Here is a 19,281-nt window from a genome sequence, read left to right as displayed (position 1 = left end):
AGCTCTAGGCCCTTCTTTTGGAGGCTTTCGTGGCCCCCAACTCACTGCTCATGGACTGGCCCCAGCACCAATTTACCGTGTGACCTTAGGCTGGTTGCTATACTTTTCTGAGCTTTGGACTCCATCAAATTTATACTCTCAATAATATAAATCCGTCTCCTCCAGCTGCTGCCTCCTAATCTTGTGGAGGCCAACCCCTACTTTCTTCTCTGAGCGAATGAGCCCAGGGCCTTGTGTTATTTCAAAGGCTGCCTGGGCCTCCCAGGGCACTGGACCGGCGGAGGGCAAGAACTGGCTGTATTGGTCTGAGGGCCAAGGAAGCCAGTCAGAGGCCTGAACAACTGCAGGATGCAATTGAGAGCCTGGTTGAGAAGGCCAAGCTGTTCCCGAGGACTTTCCAAGCCACAGCAGACCCCGCCTGGGAACTACAGCTCAGTGCAGGGGCCAAGGTGCAAGTCCTACCCAGGCCTTCCGATTCCCAGGCCCTGTTCTGCCCATCCCAGCTGGCATCACTGCACAGATCCCAGGCTTCCAAGTGGAAGCAAAGAACAGGAAGAAAAGACCAAACTGCCTACACAGATGTAATGGGAATACGGAAGATCTTTTCATTTTTCTCGATTTCCAATTTCTTTTAAGTCTTCTAGATTTCCAAAAACGTTTGGTGGCACTCTGGTCTCTTCACAGCTTCCATCCTCAGCGCCCTCAGGCTGTACCTCTGCACAGCTTCACCCCATACCACACCCTGGTCCCGGCCGCCTGGCCTGGAGTTTCTGTGGAAGGCTGGCTGCTCCGAGCAGAGCTCAGGAGGCTCCTTGGCAGTTATCCCTTGACAAGGTTCACCATTTAGGGATGTGGTCCTGTCACACCCCAATTGTGGCAACACGAGCTAAACCTTCTTTGCGCTGACAGGGTCCTAAGACTCTTTTTCCCTGCCACTAAGGAAGGACCTGCTCCCAACAGACCACTCCCATCTTTTTATCCTGCCCCCGACCCCTCCCCCCATTAATCCTTTTCCAGCGGTTGGCCCTAAGGGCCGTCTTCCCATCAATTTAGTGCTCACTCTTCCTCTAACTAAAGGCACTTGAACTGGGACATGTCCTGTTTCTACTGGGAAACAGATGTACTTTGAACTTGAACTGCCTTTGTCATGTCAGTGTTCCCCAACTGTTTCCAGGCTTTTGTCTTCTGCATGCCCCAGCCTGGCAGGCTGAAACCTGGAAGGCTCCAACTGCCCTACTTCTCGTTTCCCCACGCCCTCTGGGCTCCCTCACCACCCCGTGTTGCATGTGCATTTTAGAGAACCCTGAAAACACCCGTTTCCAACCTGAACTAACTCAAGGCTGTTTGTCTGACTGCGTTTCTCACCAGAAATCCTGCCTCCTTCCCTGGACCAATGTTGGGTTTCTCCCCAGCACTTGGCTGGGTCTCAGTAACAGAGCCCTAGCACTGACCTTTCCCACCGGCGTTCCTTTCACTGAGCTTTGCAGGGGTGGGGACACTGCAGCAGCAGCAGCAACAGCAGACAGGAACAAGGGGCGCACAGTCCTCCATAACAGGGTCATGCAGAGCCCCTGCTCTCCACTCCAGGTGTCTCCAAGCAGGTGGGGAAGAGTTCCCCATCTCTTCCCATTCTACCACAAAAGCTGGTGCTTGCTACCCTTCCGAGGGCCATGACAGCCTGCTGTCTCTCCTCCATTTCAGGGCCTCGAGCTGCTTGGAGAAAGGCCCGAGACTGATGCTTTCGTCAGCCACTTTGTTACTCTCCAAAACCTTAACAAAAGCTGACGGCAGGGAGCAGAAAAGGAGCGAGCACAGGAATGGAGCTGGCCCCAGGGGAGAGAGACGGAGGAGATAGCAGGGCTGTGGTTAAGTCATTTATTGATTTTATTTCTAAAACCCACATAGCGCCACTTTGCCTCTTCCAGAGCTTCAAAGAGCTAATTAACCGCCCAATGAGCCCACCAGGGAAAGAGCTTGTGGGAGATGCAATGAGGTAAAGCCAAGGTCAAAGAGGGTAGCCAGGCCTGGGCCCTGCCTCTATTCCCTCAGTTAAGGACAAAGAGAAAGCTCTTTCCCCTCTCCTTCCAGTCAACAGAGACTTGGGGCTGAGTTAGGGAACCCACTGAACTTTCTGAGGCTTCCTTAACCTCTGCAGGCCTACAGCACAGAACAGGCACCCTGGACGAGGCCCAGACATGAGTTCTGCAGAAAACATTAGCTCCAGCTCAGAGCTGGAAAGCAGCCCAGGCCCGTGTCCCTGCTGGCGAGGTGCGGGGGAAAAGCAGAAGCTTGCTCTCCCTTAGCCTCCCTGAAGGCAGGCAAGGCAGCTGAGGAAGCGCCAGCTGTAGCACGGCTCTCCCCAAGGGCAGAGTAGCAGCAGCGAGGACCTCACTGCCTCGTGGAAAGAGACAGGGATTGTTCTGGTGCCACAATGGGCACTGTCCACGACCCCAGATACAAAAGAATCAAACAGCTTAAGACTCTGGCAAAGTGCTTACAAAGCACAAGGTGCGGCACTCACCCCCACCACTCCCCAAAGCCTGCAGCGCTGACAGGCCGCAAGTTACAAACAGAGAAAGAAAAGCCACTTGGCGGTTTTAATTTTAGCTGCTCTGTGCGCGACTGGCAGGATTAGTTGGCTTGACCTTTAGTGCTGATGCCTCCCTAAGCCCGGGGCCTTAGTCAGGTGGCAGCTTCCAGGCACAAATCACAACTGGAGCTCATCAAATGTGGGGGTTCTGAGACCCAGGGAAAGGCCTTCAAATGGACAGAGACCAGGGGGATGAGGGGTGACCATGGAGGGAGGAACCTGGTTCTCAGCAATTAACTAGTAAACAAGAGGGAGGTGGTGGGGCGCCCCCCACACACTCAGTTTCCACCAGCAAAACTACACTGGGAGGCAGGTAAGAAGTTTCCTTAGCAAACGCTCCACAGGTTTCCCAGGGAAAAGGGACGACTGGGGTCAGTGCTGAACGTAAGTGTAATAACTCTGGTGCTGCTGCTGATGGAGGTTGAGGGGGCTAAGAGAAAAAAACAGACCCAGAAAACCACACTGCTCTTTTATTCAATGGAACATTCCCCTTTAACGCAGTGTTGAATCATACACCGAAAAAAAAAAAAGCCCAGAGAAATTTCTGCAGTTAAACCAGTGAAGAGAACGCGCATTATACATTATTGTCAACATAATCACTCCATGAAGAGAGAAGCAGGGGAAAAAGGAAGCAGAACGAAAAACAGGGGGCTCTAACCCCTAGACACTGCAAAACAGACATTTGGGATTAAAAGAAAATTTAAAAGGAAGCCTTCCAGGAAGGAGAGGAACAAATGGAATCTGAGGCAGCTCAGGCGCTCAGGGAGCCTGGAAACTCTCTGGCCTGGCAGACAAGCCCACGGTGGCTTGGGTGGCCACACCTACTGCTGGCAGGGGTGGCAGGGTAGATGTGGACCCTGGAGATTACACCACTACTCTATGAGGGCAACAGAAACAAAACCCCACACTTAAAAATAAAAAAATCTCTGGGGTGACTATGGCACCTTGGAAATCTTAGAACCAAAGGAACACCCCTCTCAACTAGCCTGACATCAGTGGCCAAGGTTTTTGCCTAAAACCATTTCATTTGCTCCTCTCCTTGGAAAGAGAAGAGTGAGGAATGGAGAAAAGGGAAAGGAATCTGATTGCAGCAGAAGACCGGGGAGAGCGCCTCCTTGGATGGAGTCTGAAGAAAGAGATAAGGAAATAACAAAGGAAAAAGAAAAAAATTAATAAAAATTTCACAATATGGAGCCAGCGTGTTCCGATTCCGTCCACAAAAATAACTCAGGCTGCTTTGCCGAACCATCCTGTCCACCAGGGGCGCTGTTGAGGCTGTCTGCCTGGAAGGGTCACCAATGGGCGCGGAAAGTCCTCACTCTCATGGCTCGGGCCATCGCCGCCGCGGGGAGGGATCCTGGCGGCCCGGTTTGGGGAGAGGCAAAGGGAGTTGGGTGAGGAGAGAAAGAAGACAAAGAAGACACTCGATGCTACGGGGCGCCAGGAGAGCCCAAGCTGGCGCCCCTACTATCACCTGCCCGTACCCAAGCGAGTCCTCAGTCGCTTGGCCCAGCCCGGTGCGTGCACACACACACATGCGTGCACACAATCACATGCGTGCGTCCCAATGTCTGGCTCCATATGGTGAGGTTCGGCGTGTGTTTAAACGAGACCAATTCTCTCTCTATATAATATATATTTTCTTAAAAAAACCAAGTCTAGTTCTGTGGTGGAGGCGGTGGGGGAGCTGGAGGCATCCCGAAGGGCGGCATGCCCGCCACCCCCATGCCCATCATGGTGACAAAGTTAGAAGGGTCCATGGGAGGCGGAGGAGGGGGGGGCGGGGCATACATCATGCCGGCGGAACCAGGAGGCGGAGGCGGCGGAGGGGGAGGGGCCCCGGGCGGCAGAGGCGGCTGGACCCCGGGGGGCAGGGGCACCATAGTGGGGTTGCCTTGCATCTGAGGGGCTCCTGGAGAAGCTGCGGCAGCCGCCTGCTGCTGTTGCCATGGCGGGATGGACCCTGTGCCAGCGCTCGTGGTGGTAGTCGTCGTATCTGGGGTGGTAAAGAAGCCCAAGGTCACACGCGCGGGGGGCACACCGCGGCTCTCTGCGGCTGCTGCCTTGGGATGGGGGCGAGGGGCGCCTGCTCCTTGCTTGGCATGCGGTACGGTGGTGGGGGGCGGGCGGGCGGGGCTGTCCTGTGATGGGGGCTGGAGGGGTGGGCAGGACTACCCTGGGGTCAGCCTCGAGGTCTCTGGGCTTAACAGAGTAAGCCCTTTGTCACCAATGCCCCCAGAAGGGCTGAGGGGAAGGTACCAGACACAAGAACCGGCTCTGACATCCCTCCGCCCATCCGCCGCCACCACCGAACGGCACATTCAACCTCAAGGCCACAGCTCCTCTCCCCACGGCCAGGTCCCCCCTGCAATCTCTCAGGCCCAGTCACATCCCACTCCAGAGCGTGCATGCACCTCCCACCCCTGGCCATATGCACCGGCTCCTGGCTTACTCAGCCTTAGGGCCTGGACTTCTGGCACCCCAACTGCAGTGCTGGCCCCCCTCATGGCCCCACAGACCTCTCCCCAGACACAACCACACCAAACATCAGCTTTCCTCCCCAAGACCCCCGAGGGCCATGAGGCCCTTAGTACTGACACCCCCAGCAGAGACTAGAGTCTCATCCCGAGGTGTCACCTGCCTATGTGAGCTGTGACGTTCTCATTCCTCTCAGCCCCACCCCCATCCCACCCACCCCCACGAGCCCAAAATATGCCACTCACTTTGCTGCCATGGCAAGGGGGTACTGGAAGCCATACTGCTGCTGGGCGGAGGGGGTGGCGGAGGCTGCTGCTGCTGCTGCTGCCATGGGGGAAGAGGACCAGAGGGTGGGGGCGGGGGCTGCCCACTGGGCGGCGGCGGCGGCGGTGGCATCATGCCCATAGGCGGCGGCGGCATCATACCTGCAGGAGGCAGAGCCAAGGGTGAGGGGCCAGATTTGGGACAGACCCCCACGCCTGCCCAGGCCCAGCTGACCTCCCAGTGAGCAGACAGCAGGTTCCATTACCTTTTCCTTGATGCAGGCGATAGACCCCAGAGCCCACAGGCGTACTTCCCAGGTACTGATCTTGATGGAAGGAAAGAGCAGGGACTTAGCAGGACATTGGAACTGGCCCGAGAAGACGCCCCCACCAACAGCTTCCTCAGTCCCACAGCTGGCAGTCGCTACTCTTACCAGAGCAGTTCTGGAAGCTTGCCTGTGAGACACAGGCCTATGCCTACCCCACACAGAAACCCCTTCCTCAAGGAGTCTTGCTCCTTCCGGAACCCAAGCCTTGACAAGAGACCCACTGCAACCCTCAGCCCCTTTGAGAGCTGCTTCTGGTTTACAGCAACCTGATGTAACCCTTGCTCATCCCAAAGCCCCAAGGTTTCTGGTCTGACACTTACTTACCCATTGGAGGAGGGCCATGGTGCCCAGGTGGGTGGGGGCCCTGGTTCATTGGTGGTGGTGGCGGCTGCATCCACGGGGGTGGGGGTCCATTAGGGTTGTGCTGCATGGGATGTCCACCATGCCCACCTGTCAGGCTGGGCAATGGGTGTGGAAAACTGTGGGGGCCACCTCCAGGCCCACCAGGACCACCTCCATGCATGCCATGATAGGGCCGACTCTCTGAAGGGCCAGAATTCATCCAGGGTGGGCGGCTCTGGGTGGTGGACATAAGAGACTATGTGAGAGCATTTCCCGCCACCGTTCCTGCCTGCTCCCCCTGGTGGCAACACTGTTCCCTTGGATATCAGAGGACCACACACACAAGAGCAGAATCTTCCCGAAGTGAGAGGTCCCCAAACATCCTGACATCCCAGAAGAACAATGTTGCCACCCACATCCGTTAATCTGCTCTGCCCAAAGCACCTGGTCACAGCCCCTAGTCTCTGAGAAAGAGAATGGGGGGGCCAGACCCCGAGAAGCAGCTTCTGAAGCTCACCGGTGGAGGTGGGTTGTTGGCGGGAGCAGCAGGCCGTGGTGCACTGGCCAGAGGGGTGCTGGCAGGCCCAGAGGAGGAGCCCACTGATGCTGGCACGGGCGCTTCACCCAGTTCAGCCATGAGGGATAAATATTCTTTATCCATCCGCGCTTTATCCTGAGCTGATTGGGGGTCACCAGGCCTGAAGGTGGGGTGGGGCACAAAGAGAGAAGGGCACGAAAATCAGCAAGAAGGAAATGTTCACCTTGAGGAATTGACACAGAGAACATTTTGAGGAACTGAGTCATGCTTCCTAAAACCTTCCTCAAAAGTCTCATCAGCTCTCCAGTTCTGTGCCCAGCTCTGCTCCTGGGATTGCTACATGTACCTCTGCCACAACAGGGACCCTTGGGGCAAGCCCAGAGATAGTGAGCCCTAGACCACAGCCAGCCGTGCCAGCCAGGAAAGTGCAGGCTCTTCCGAAGAGCAAGTTTCATCAAATGCTGCCCTTCCAGGGGCAGCCAGATGGCTCAGTTGGTTGGAGCACGAGCTCTGAATGGCGGGGTTGCTGGTTCGATTCCCACATAGGCCAGTGAGCTGCGCCCCTCACAACTAGACTGAAGACAACGAGCTGCTGCTGAGCTTCTGGAAGGGCAGCCATTCGGAAGGCTCAGATAGTTAGAGCGCGAGCTCTCAACAACAAGGTTGCCGGTTCAACTCCCACATGGGATGGTGGGCTGTGCCCCCTGCAACTAAAGATTGAAAACAGCAACTGGACTTGGAGCTGAGTGGTGCCCTGCACAACTAGATTGAAGGACGACTTGGAGCTGATGGGCCCTGTTCCCCAATGTAAGTTTAAAAAAAAAAAAAAGCTGCATTTCCAATTTAAGGGAAGAATCTATGCAAGTCGGGAACACAACTGCCGTAGCTCCCTTACCAAAGCCACTCAAAGTAGAAAAATATTTCCCTCAAGTGCTTGTTTGCAACTGCTCAAAATCCATACATTGCTTTGTTTTCTCAAATCCATCTTAAGCAGCAAATACGTTACTTAATTTAATATTGAGCCACAATGAAAACACTTACACCCCGCACAGGAGCATAGGAGATTCCCAGTTTCCCTGGGCTCAAGATGAGCAGTAAAGCAGGCGTGTTCTGCACAGGCTGTTTTTAATCATCCTGGGCTCTAAATCACACCATTACAGATCACTTTCACAGAAAGGAAGTTTCTCTTGGGTCCATAGGTTAATTGCAAACCAACCAACCAATGTGATCAAGAGCTGTCCTGTGCACCACAGGCTACCAGGAAACCATGAATGCAGCCCCTCACCGTTGGAATTTGCAATCGGAAGCAATGTGGCCAGCCCCTCCACACTTGGTACACACTGTGGTATTGGTAATGCTGCGGGTCTCTGAGCTCTGCCAGGGCCTTAAGATCCTGTGGAGAGAGAAAAGTCAACTCAAGGGCTATGGCCAATCTCCCCTGACTGCCCCAGGCTCTGTAGGTCTCCACGCACTCCCTTCTCAACTGATCACATACCTGTTGTCGTCTTCCCGAAGGGTCCCATTCAAGCGAGCCAACTCCCGAAGCTGCATCTTCCGTAGATCATTCTGGTCCTCAGGGGTCTCGATACCCTGCTTCAGGATGTTTCTTATCTAACGGAGACACACACACAGTGGGCACGGTTAGATAAGCACTGCGAGTACCCCCTACATGTCTGGCAAGAGACTTCCTTTCCAGCTCCCTCACCTGTTCGACTGCTTTCTTCACATTCTCCATGGTATTGGCAGTAACCAGGGCATGAAGTGGCTCATCTTCTCCTGGCAACATCTGGCCATCTTTGCGCCCCACTTTCCCTTCTTTCACAGACCCTTTCCCCCGGATCATAATCTTCGCGTTACACTCCTTCTCTATGTTCTTCAACGTGTTCCCTCTATCACAGGCAGAAAGGAACAAGTTGTTATATACACGACATGCAAATTCACACACCAGAGGGGGCAGAAGGCAGGACAATGAGGCACCGGCAGAAAACTGAGTGCAGAGAACTGGATTTCCCCACCACAAGCTCCATGACCTAAGTTAAGGCCGGCCGCAGCAATCCTCAAGATTTGACTTCTCTGCAGTAAAACGAGGAAGTTAAGAGACACTTTCTCACAAAGCCATGAACTCAGCCAAAGTTAAGGTCCTACCAAAAACAGGAAGGTAAGCCGCTAACGGCATCCAATGAGGCACAATGCAGCCACATCTCACAGGTTCTTAGAAGTTCATCCCATAGGCTAGAAGTTACTCACCTGGGCCCAATGAGCAGCCCCACAAAGTTGATTTCTGGATACTCATCTTGTGGAATCATTACTTTATCGCTCACACGTGTTGCTGGTGGTCTAAGGAAGAAAAAACTCACTGCACATTTCTGAGAGGTGACAGAGATAATCAACAGCTCTTCTAGAACCCTTGGTGTTAATTACAGGTGATTTGGGGTCAAAGTGAATAGTACCAAAATTGTTCTACCAGGTCACACATAACCTGCACGTGATCCTTGTCCCAGATGACCTAGCCCCTCTTACTTGTAATCTGCAGGTGGCTTGAAATCAGGGTTGAGGGCAACCATTTCCGTGATGAGGTTATGGCGTTCCTCTTCAAGTTTTTTGCGGGTGCGGAACTCTCGGGTGTTAAGCCGCTTCCCCTCGCTATTGTAGATGGGCTCAGGGGAAGGGGACCTGTGGAGAACAAACCACCATTACTGCTCTGCCTTCACTTTTCTCTCATTCCCACATGGGCTATAATAAGTCTTCCCCAGCCCCTCTGCCTCTCAGACCCTAACACAACACTCTTCGGAGGAACCGACCATAACGTGTGCTATTCAAGATTGTGTGGGATGGGGAGCTGGAAGCTGGCTTAGCATTAGGGGGTCTGGGATGTGTGTGAGAGAGGAAAAAAGTGGTTTGGCTTCTAAAAGTGATGAGAGGAAAAAAAATCTGTTCTTCTAGGGGAAAATCTTTGGACTGTAAATGGCAAGGACAGTGTCCTCTGGAGTCTCCTTGCCAAACATGGATTTTCTACGATTTGCAAAAACTTTGTATTATAACTTCATGAACCACGGAAACCCAAAGTTTAGGTAAAATGTTAACTCTTGCAGAGCTCATGCCCTATCAGGAAGAGTGTCTGTACCCCTACCACATAGTAAGTATGAGCTCTTTAACCCAATGCAACTAGGACTTGAGGCCACTGCAGCTACTTGGCCCCCACATGGAGAGAGATGGTTCAAGGCTTCGTCTCTGCTTTTCCTTCAATGGCCTGGCTGGCTGTGTCCAAGGCCCAGGAGTCAACCTGTTTTCTGGCTGTTCGAAGTTGGGGAGACTGGGTAGAGAAAAACGTTAAGTGCTAAAGCAGCTTCTGACAGAGGCTGCAAATGCAGATTTGGTCAAGTACTTGTCTAGGGTCTGAACCTGCAAACATCAAGGGGAAAACCTATGATTCTCCACCATAGTTTACAAGTCCAGAAAGCAGATTTTCTCTCTCTCTTTTTTTAAGGAGTAAAATGCTGTAGCTACAAGTAAAAAATAGTAATGATAAAATGGTCAGTTTACCACAGCTGGATTTTGCGGTAATAAAAAAAGAGAAGTTACACTCCTAGAATTCTGAGTTAAGATTACAAAAAGGACCATAGCTTGATATTCTCAATGAAAATTTAGTAGCAGCTGCAAGAAGGGAAGAGACCATGTGGATCAGGTTATTAAAAAAACATCCTGAAAGTAGTCAAGACTCCTATACCCTTGGTTTACTTGAGAGAACCTTGCCTAGTTGGAGAGCAAGGACTGAACTCGGCTGCTCCCACTGTCTTCAGCCTAAAGGGAACCATGTCATACCACGTTACACACACGATGGAATAAAAGGTCAGGTTTGTTTATGGCTAATGACGGCTAAATGACACCTCCGTTTCTAGCATTTGTATAAACTGTTAACACAATCCAGTAATAGTGAACAAAAGCAAACATACCCCAGCTTATTTGACTATCATCTTACACATTTAAGTCTACAAGCACTTTTAAAACATTTTTAACTGTACAACTTAAGCAACATCAAAATGGCATAAAGTGGCTTAATATTGAAAATACACCTTCTTAAGAAATAATCTTATTAAGGTAAGAAACTCATGCATTTCCCTCCAACCTGGGCTCAAAAGCAAAACCAATCAGGCATTAGGGACTCTTTCAAACTGAATCCAAGGGAGAAAAACTGCTCTGGTTTTATTTCTAACATGCTTGACATTGCTAATTCCCACCCATAACTGTCTAGAATTCAGCATTTCTGGCTAATCACCAAAACAAGCTTTACCAGTACCAAGTAAATTGGTTATGTAAAGGCCTCACCACAGTGTTAACTTCTTCCCAAATTGTGAATGTGAAAGGCAAAAGCTGATATTCTAAGGTTAGAATGGCCCAACTTCTTCACTTCGAGTAGGCAGCATGTAGATCAACTAAATTCTAATCCCACTTCTCCAGGAAGCAAAGGTTTGTTAAAAATTCAACCTTTTGAGGAGTTGCCTGGTAACCTGTAGACATATTATTAAAGGGAAAAGGCCAAAAAGGCACTAAACAGTTGTGGTCTACAACCTACAATGCAAATCTTTGGGGGTGGGGAGAAGAGGTCAAGAAATGTAAAACATAACACAACCCTCCAACCAAAATCTACAGGTGAAAAAATAACAAATTAAATAAAATTAAAGTCAATATTGGGACGTAAGTTAATTTGTTTCTTGGCAAAGGGCAGCAGAAAGATGCATAAGAGGGCAGCTTCTAAAACCATTACAGCATCTTCCTGATTTAACGAGCTATTAATTGGGTAACAAAAGCCAAAAACACTACTTTTTAAAGCAAAGTGTTTTCAACTATGAAGCATGCATTAAGAAATTTCATTGAGAGGGAGGCATATTGCCCTTCAATTAAATGGACCAGATTTTAGCTGTTCAAAGACCACAATCAGCCAATAAAATTCCTGTTTAGAAAGTTCATTTCCTTCAGATACTTTTTTCTTTTCAAAGATGAAATTGTAAACTGAAATGACATGACCACAGCTGTTTGAGGACCACACTCCCCTTAAAAAGAAAAAAAAAAAAAAAAAGAAAAAAAAAGGTAATTTAGGGTTGGTTGCTTGCCTTCCCAAAACAGGTGAGAATATTCTGGCCCCTCCCAAAACCCCCAGGCAATGGCCAAGGCTGAAAATTAACTGGCAGTGAAGGAAGTTGGTTAGAAATTTCATCTATTTTAAAACCATCTCAAAACCATGAGCAGGAAGATTGTAGCAATGAGCCGACAAGAGTTTCTGGCCTGATCAAATTCAGTGATGCTCAAAAATATTAATCCCTGCATCGTGTACCTGTGAGAAAAACTCTATACCCTGGGCTTTCAGCCAAAGCAAGTACTGAAAAGGCTGGTTAACGGCCCATCTCCCTGTCCCTACAGGTGGGTAAATCAGGTTAAAATCTACATGCTTACCAATTGGAAACCAGTTGTCCATTTTCCTGTAACTTTTTATTCTGCTAATAATTAAGTTTCATTCCAATTTTCTAACTGATGACTGACCATGACCATACATATTGCTAATTAAACCCTAGTCCCCAGAATGGTCAGAGCACCAGTCGTCTTACTAGGATTTTATTGAACTGACACAATATGTTGCCACCAGTAAAACGTATTGAGAAAAAGGTAAAAGCGTTACTGTCAGCTGGTTAAAACTGTTTCCCAACCTGTCCTCAGGGTTAGGGGGGATGCCCAGGTCTCCTGTGCGCAGTTTACGAGTCAGGTCTTCTATCTGCAGTTGCACTGGAAGAAACCAGGTTAGGAAAGAAAAAAAAGGATGGAAAAAAGACAATGTTACCAAAAAACATCTCAAATCTCAACAACAAGCATGAAGAACTCGGAGACTTTGAAAGGGACGATTGATCAGTGAACACACTGAGGCAAAAACTCCCAACCACCTATCGGCAGGAGTCCATTTACATCTATAGGTATTTTTCACTTCAAAATGGTTATCACTTAAGGAAGCAAACAGTTTGCTGGAAGAGGGGTTAGCAGTATAGACTGTCTACTAAGGCTAACATCAAAGCAATTATTAGGAGGTGTCTCACCTCTCCCTCCCCACAAACGCTTGCTATTAATAATTGGCACCCAGAACCAAACCACGTATGTTATCACCGAAACCGTTCCCACATAATTACTCTCTCGAGGGCAAGACTCTTGAGAGTTAATTTTTCTTCATTAAATATTAAGCATAGCCCAAAATGAAACCCAATTAACATGGGACAAGGAAAAATACCAGTTGAGCAAAGATCATTTACATTGATACCAGGCTTAAAATTCCTTAAGACATTTAATAACCAATTCAATACCTCACAGAAATTTGTACATACTCTTTCTGTACAACCAGGTCCATACTAGTAGGGATCTCCCAATACCTGTTTTCATTCAAATTTTAGATGACAATCCAGATACCTTAATACACCAGTAACACTGAGATGCAAGAAGTCTGTTTTTAGTCTTGCTCCTTATGTGGAAGTAAGAGCGGGAGTGTAGAGGATGGAAAGTGTGGGTCAAGGAGAAAGTATGTGGCCCTCAGACATTGACACATGAGGCTGCACATGAAAGAGATGAGGGTTGCACAGAAGTTCAGTGACTGCAGGGAAATGTTATCTGGCTGATTTCTCATGATAATGGGACTTGCTGAGCCAGATCACTTTCTTCAGCGTGCTGAATAACCACCTGTTTCTTACCTGTAGCACCTGAGAGTTCTGAGCAGACATCTCTAATAAGGGCAAGTCTTACTGGGTTGGGTTAAAGTTGAACTGGTTCAAGACAGGATTAATGCATGTCTAATCCAAGATACCCTTCTAATTCTAACTACATCCCACAGGGCTGCACCACACACCCATTCAAACTGAAAATATGAAAACCCACATCGCTCTCAGAAGATATGGTGGGCACTCTGTACAAGACAGTGTGTACTGTGAGAGACAGAAGAGGAGTAAGACTCAGGGCTCCCTAAGCTCTTTTATGCCAGAGAAGTTCTGACACGGAGGGCAAGTACTAAGCTCAACAACGCAAGGTGAAAGTCACCTTCACGGTGGGTCAGCAGTCCTCTTAACCAGATTATAGGGGCTTGGAGTCTGATCTCAGGAAATAACTGGCACTTAAATCAAAAGGTTGCTCTCTTCCTTACAGCAGAGATCCATAGCAGCCTCCACTTTGATTCTTGCTACTTTTATTATAGATATAAATAGACCTTAGAGCTCAGGGCATTAACTCCTTCCACAAGAAGAGAAGTGGACATATAAAGAATGAATTTGTTTTCCCATTTTGTAAGTCGCTCCACTAGGGACATTTTCACAAGGTTGTGAAGACCCAGACCAATCTGAGACGTAAGGGGGTGGGTGGTAGTAGATAGAAATAATAGGGAAAGAAGAAATATTAGTACTGTGAACATTAGACAATTCCAGTATCTCAAATCCAATTCTTAGCAGTCTAAAACATGTAAGAGATTATGAGCCTCAAGAATAACATGCCAGCCTTAAAGCTTTTTGTGAAGGCCATGGACCCATAGGTCTAGGAGACCTTTGCCCTAATTTATTCCAAAGGGGATGTTTATTTGGTTAGTAAGAAAATATATATCAAGTGAACTTTTTTGAGACAGCCGCACAAGTACATAAATAAAAGTAAAACTTGTATTAATAACCTTGTATTTTAAAAAAGGAAATTTTAAGGTTAATTTCATTTCCACTGTGGACAGTCATTCTTAATTCTTAAAATTTCCCAACAGTTGAGATCTTTTATCCTAGTAACTTATTCCGTATCCAAGCAATATCCCTTTCCCAGCAGAATTCTTTGAATTCTTTCGTAGTAAATATAAGAGCCCTCATTTTAAGACAGCTCTCCAAAGACCAAACCAGGCAAGATGCTGAAGGAAAGGTTAAAACTCAACGAAATGGTAAGAAGGGGGTGCACTGTAAACACTTCCAGAACCACTTTTTGATTAAAGTGAGTTTTTTTCCTTTCAGAAAGCACCTATAAAAAGTAAAAGACCACATTTTAGGGGAAAGGAGGAATATGAAATTATGGTGCAAGGCCACGCTCTGAAGAAGGTACTTGGTTATGCAACACTTGCAGTGTTCTCCATTGGGGTCGTGTGCAGAGAAGCAGGAGACACTCACCTCATCAACTGGCAATGAACAGCAGCTGAAAAGAGTGGGGTGGGGTGCTGAACTGGGGACTATTCTCACTCCTAAGTGGGCCCCTCTACTTTCCTGGAACTCATGGAGAACACTGCTGTTATACATAGACCAAAACAAGGAGCTGCAAATGCAGGACTCACAGAGCAAAAACTGAAAAATTATGTCAAAATCGTGAAAGCATACCTGACCATATCTCATCTCAAAAAAGAAAACTTTAAAGCCTCCAACTTTCCACAGATAAAATGTTGCTCACAATAGTAACGATCTGAAATTGCACTTGGGTGCAGAACGTGTATTTACCTATATAAGCTCTTTCTTGTTCCCGAGTAAGTCCAGGGGGGATAACTGTAGGCATTCCTGGAATCACGGTCTTCTGTTCCATTGTGTCTTGGTTCCACCGGCTCCTCTTCCGCTTCTTACTTGGGAAGTCTGAAGGCAGATAAACTCCATCAGATGCAAACAAAAACCAGCAGAGTAGCTATCAACAGGCAATTTGGCATATTTGTGACATTAGTCTCAGCAGACTGGGAAACAGAGCTTGACCTACAATGGAAGTGGCGAAGAACAGAAGACCAAGACCAACCTAAAAAAATCAGACACATATGGCCACTACAAGGGGACCTGGACCTGGTTCCGAAAAGTTAACATTTCAGAGAAACTCTGTGAAGTATGTAAACAAGGTAATAAATCTTAATGCATGAAATTTCAGACAGAGAAATAAAAGTATTGACAAAATAAATACTACATCACCCACGAATGCTTTAAAAGCCCCAGGGAAGGTAAGAATAGAATGAATAACCAAACAAATTTGTCAAGTTATATTGGAGGATTGCTGGCCCCTCCCACCTCCACACCCCCACCAGTCACCTTTAGCACAACTAAACCTAGGGCTGGATTCTTCAACAAGATCACTTTTGTCTTCCGAAGTTTAGTCAAGATCAGCATTCAATTTTCCTGGCTATTTGGGAACTTAGTGTCTTGACTACCAAACGTTCAACAAAGAACAAAGTACACAACACTCAAAACCTCCTTCCTCAATACAAAGGCAGAAATCCCCTACATTTAACACACACAAGTTGTTCAGCGTCCCAGGTGGAAGCCCCAACGAGGGGGAGGTATACCAGAATCCTCTAAGGTACATGAAGGAAAGTCAGGCAAAAAACAGAAGCTCCCTCAACAGACACAACAGATTGGACCCCATTAGGCCCTGAAGACTTTCAACCTCTTTTGTTCTCTGTAGTGGAAAAACCCTGCTTTGCAGCCGAAATCGACGAGCTATTTTGGGTACTTTTCTCTCTTTCAGACTCCTCTACCACCAGGAAGAGGATGTTCCACGTCATCACTTGACCCTTTCACACCCTCCTGACCTGCACACCCAACAAACACCCTGTCCACCTACTCGAACCCTTCCACACCTCTCCCCTACACCTGGGGCTAGAGAGCAACAGCGGGCCCCCCAGGTTTGGTCGGGCCGCACACCGCGCCTGCGCACAGCAAACCTCCCGCCCTGATCCGCCCCCCCTTCTCCCAGAGCGCGTGCGCAACACTCTAGGCCCGAAAACCAGGCCGCGCGCCCTGTAGCGCCTCCGCCAGGGCCTCCCCGTGCGCGCGCGCGCCCCTGCCGCGTGCAGCCGCCGCCGTCACCGCTGCCGCGCGCCCCTCCGCCGGCCGGGCCCGTCCGCACGACGCCTCTCGCGCTCTCTCGGCCCGACTCACCTCCTCCGCCGCCGGCCGGGCCCGGCTGCTGGTCCTGACGCGGCGGCTGGGGTGGCAGCGGCGACACGCGCTGGTAGAGCGGCGGCGGAGAGGGCGGCTGCGGCGGCGGGTACGAGGAGCACGGGGAGGGCGGTGGCGGCGGTGGGGGGGGCGGCGGCGGAGGCAGCGCCGCGAACGGGAAGGCCGCGGTCAGGGCCCCCACCGAGCCTACGGGCGGGGGAAGTAGCGGCCTGGGTACCAGCAGTTCCGCCCCAGGTCTGGGGGCAGGCGGTGACCCCGGCTCGAAACCCCCTTTGGGCCCGGGAAGGGAGGGAAGGCCGGGGGGGGGGCCCAGCTTACCCAGCGGCGTGGCGTTTGCTCCGGTCGCCATGGCGCCCCGGGGGACCGGCACCGGCGGCTCCTCGGCGGCGGCTTTTCCTTAGCGAATCTTTCGGGGAGGGGGGGAGGGAGTCGCAGCGCTAGCGCGCGGAACCCGTCCTCTCACGCGGCGGGCGGCGGCGGCGCGAGACGCACAAAGAGGGAGGAGAGAGGCCGCCGCGGGGGCGGGCCGGGGGCGAAGGGGCAGAAGCCTGGATTGGGCCGGGCCGAGGCAAAGGGTCGGAATTGGCAGCCTCCAATTGGCGGAGCTTCAGTCCTTCTCGATGCGCGCTGGGATTGGCCGGACCGTTAGGCCAGGCGAGGAAATGGCGGCCGAGCCTGGCGAGCTGGGAGGTGTCGCAGCGCGCACTTCATTTGTTACTGCGCGAACTGAGCTCGGAGTCCAGAAAGGCGGGGTTAGGGTGGGGCAAACTATGACGTAGGCGCCAAGAGCGCTCTCATTGGCTGCAGTTGATGGAATCAGTCAAACTCGGTTGCATCGTAGTGTCATAGGATTGGCTGTCTCTTGTTCGAGTCTTTTTCCACTCCCCGTCCCTGGGGAGCAGTTTCGATGGGAGTAAGCGAAAGGTCGCTGCGGAAAAGCCACGGCGGTACGAAATTTACGGCGGGGAGGAGTGGAGTAGGAGCGCTCATGCGTAGATGGGTCAAAGCCGCCTCCGCCCCTACCTTCACGGTTGTTCACTGGGTCCGGAGCGGAAAGCCCAAAGTGACGTCAATCCTCGATTCCCATGGTAACACGGAACCGCGGGCTAGGGGTGGGGCCGGCGCGTGCCCGTAAACCGGATCCGTTGACGCCGCAGGTAAAAAAGGACTTCCTGTTTTCTTTGAACAAAAATAAAAAGGGGGGAAAAAGCTATAGTCTAATTGAAGGATTAAAAACACCTGAGCCGATGGAACAACACAATTTTATGTGGAAAAGAACATAAAGTCAATTCTAAAATTAGTTTACACATATGCAATTCCATTAAAGTCTCAGCGGGGTGGTGGTTAATTAAGTCATCTTAAAATCATATAAAATAACTGAAAATAGTGGGCAAACTTGTAAACAAGATTGAGGAGGAGCTGGCCTTTCCAGGTAACACAGTATGAAAGACACAAGAATGATGTAGGAAAGACAGATAAGTGGCACAGAATAAAGTCTGGATATAGATTACCAATATACTGGTAAGAATACCACAAAGGTGGTTTCAGTTCCGTAAGTTTTAGCTAATGGTATGGAATCTTGAATCTAAACCATAAAACAGACAATACAATTTATGAGGCGTAATCTAGGGGTAGAGTTTATGAAGACAGGCAACTCGAACTATAAAGAGAAGATATACTTGATTACCAAAGAAATTCAAAGTGATAAAATTCAAAAGAAAATGTCAGAAAAATATAATTGCCACACGTGATAGAGTTAATATCTTTAATATGAAAGGTCTTCAAAACTAATTTTAAAAAGACAAAATCAATAGGTAACGAGCAAAGACTGAATAGGGAAGTCTTAGAAAAGCAAGAACAAATAGCCAAAAACATGAAAGGATACCAACCCCCTTAGCAGGGAAATGCAAATTAAGGTGATAATGAGCAAACTCTTTATATAACCATTAAAAGAGCTAAAGACAAATGTGCTGACACCTACTACTGTGAAGTTCTTTTTTGGAAAGCATTCTGTTGTCTATTAAAATTGTACCCCTTTCAGGAAAAATAATAACCCTTTCAATGTAGCAATCCCTCTCGTGGGAATCTGCCCCAAAGTAAGGCCTGTGATTATATAATGTAATATATTCTCATGGCAAAAACCTGGAATCAGTTTCCATCCATATGTGAATGGTTGAACAAACTGTAATATCCATAACCTGGAATTAGGCAGCCTTGAAAAGCAGTTAGTTTATACCAACTGACCTACAGGGACTAATGTGCTGTATTTATTCTTAAATGAGGGAAAAAAAGCAAATACGCATTATATGATCTTGTTTTGGTAAAACAAACAAACCCCATATATATGCGTGTGCATGTTTGCAATGATTATATGAGTACAGACAAAGCTATGGTAGGATACACAGCACACGTTATCAGTGAAGACAATGGAGAGGGAAAAGGGTACCTGGAAGTTAATCTGAAACATTTTAAGAACCTAGTGTATTTTTAAAATGTGCTTCATACTTTTTAAAAATGTATGACATGATCCTATTTACATAACATATAAGGAAATGCATTTACAGGACAATCACCAAATTTCCAGTGGTGGTGGGATCTCAGGTAATTTTTCCTTTTTTCCTGTTATTTCTGTATATTATTCTAATTATACTGAACAAGTATTTATATAATAAAATACAAAGCTAATATTGTGGACAGGAAAGCAAAAATATAACGTTTAAATCATACTTTGAAGGAAAAATTAATTTATTTAGTAAATACAACAAATTTTACCGAGGAGCTGAGAAACTCAGTTTCTGCCTTCCAGAAAATCACTCAGGGCTTA

The 19,281-nt window shown here is 48.9% G+C and overlaps 1 protein-coding gene across 17 annotated transcripts; it reads right to left on the bottom strand.

The window, feature by feature from the left end:
- Positions 1–3,038: 3,038 nt before the first annotated feature.
- On the bottom strand, positions 3,039–17,195 carry SF1 (splicing factor 1). Of its 17 annotated transcripts, none has more exons than XM_033119223.1 (14): positions 16,776–17,194; positions 16,437–16,643; positions 15,021–15,149; positions 12,243–12,318; positions 9,061–9,213; positions 8,788–8,877; positions 8,246–8,429; positions 8,036–8,151; positions 7,826–7,933; positions 6,520–6,700; positions 5,985–6,258; positions 5,598–5,657; positions 5,314–5,493; positions 3,043–4,586 (listed from the first exon to the last, which is right to left on the bottom strand). In XM_033119223.1, the coding sequence occupies exons 1-14, from the start codon at positions 16,804–16,806 to the stop codon at positions 4,249–4,251; spliced, it is 2,127 nt and encodes a 708-aa protein (XP_032975114.1). In that variant the 5' UTR covers positions 16,807–17,194; the 3' UTR covers positions 3,043–4,248. The 17 variants fall into 17 exon arrangements, with proteins under 17 accessions (XP_032975120.1, XP_032975124.1, XP_032975127.1 ...); XM_033119238.1 differs by having other exon boundaries at positions 3,046–3,947; positions 4,382–4,586; positions 16,437–17,195; XM_033119224.1 differs by having other exon boundaries at positions 3,046–4,586; positions 5,985–6,237; positions 16,776–17,195.
- Positions 17,196–19,281: the final 2,086 nt, after the last annotated feature.

The sequence above is a fragment of the Rhinolophus ferrumequinum genome, chromosome 11 (assembly GCF_004115265.2).
Source record: "Rhinolophus ferrumequinum isolate MPI-CBG mRhiFer1 chromosome 11, mRhiFer1_v1.p, whole genome shotgun sequence".
Lineage (NCBI taxonomy): Eukaryota > Metazoa > Chordata > Mammalia > Chiroptera > Rhinolophidae > Rhinolophus > Rhinolophus ferrumequinum.
This window is presented reverse-complemented; position numbering and strand designations above follow the sequence as displayed.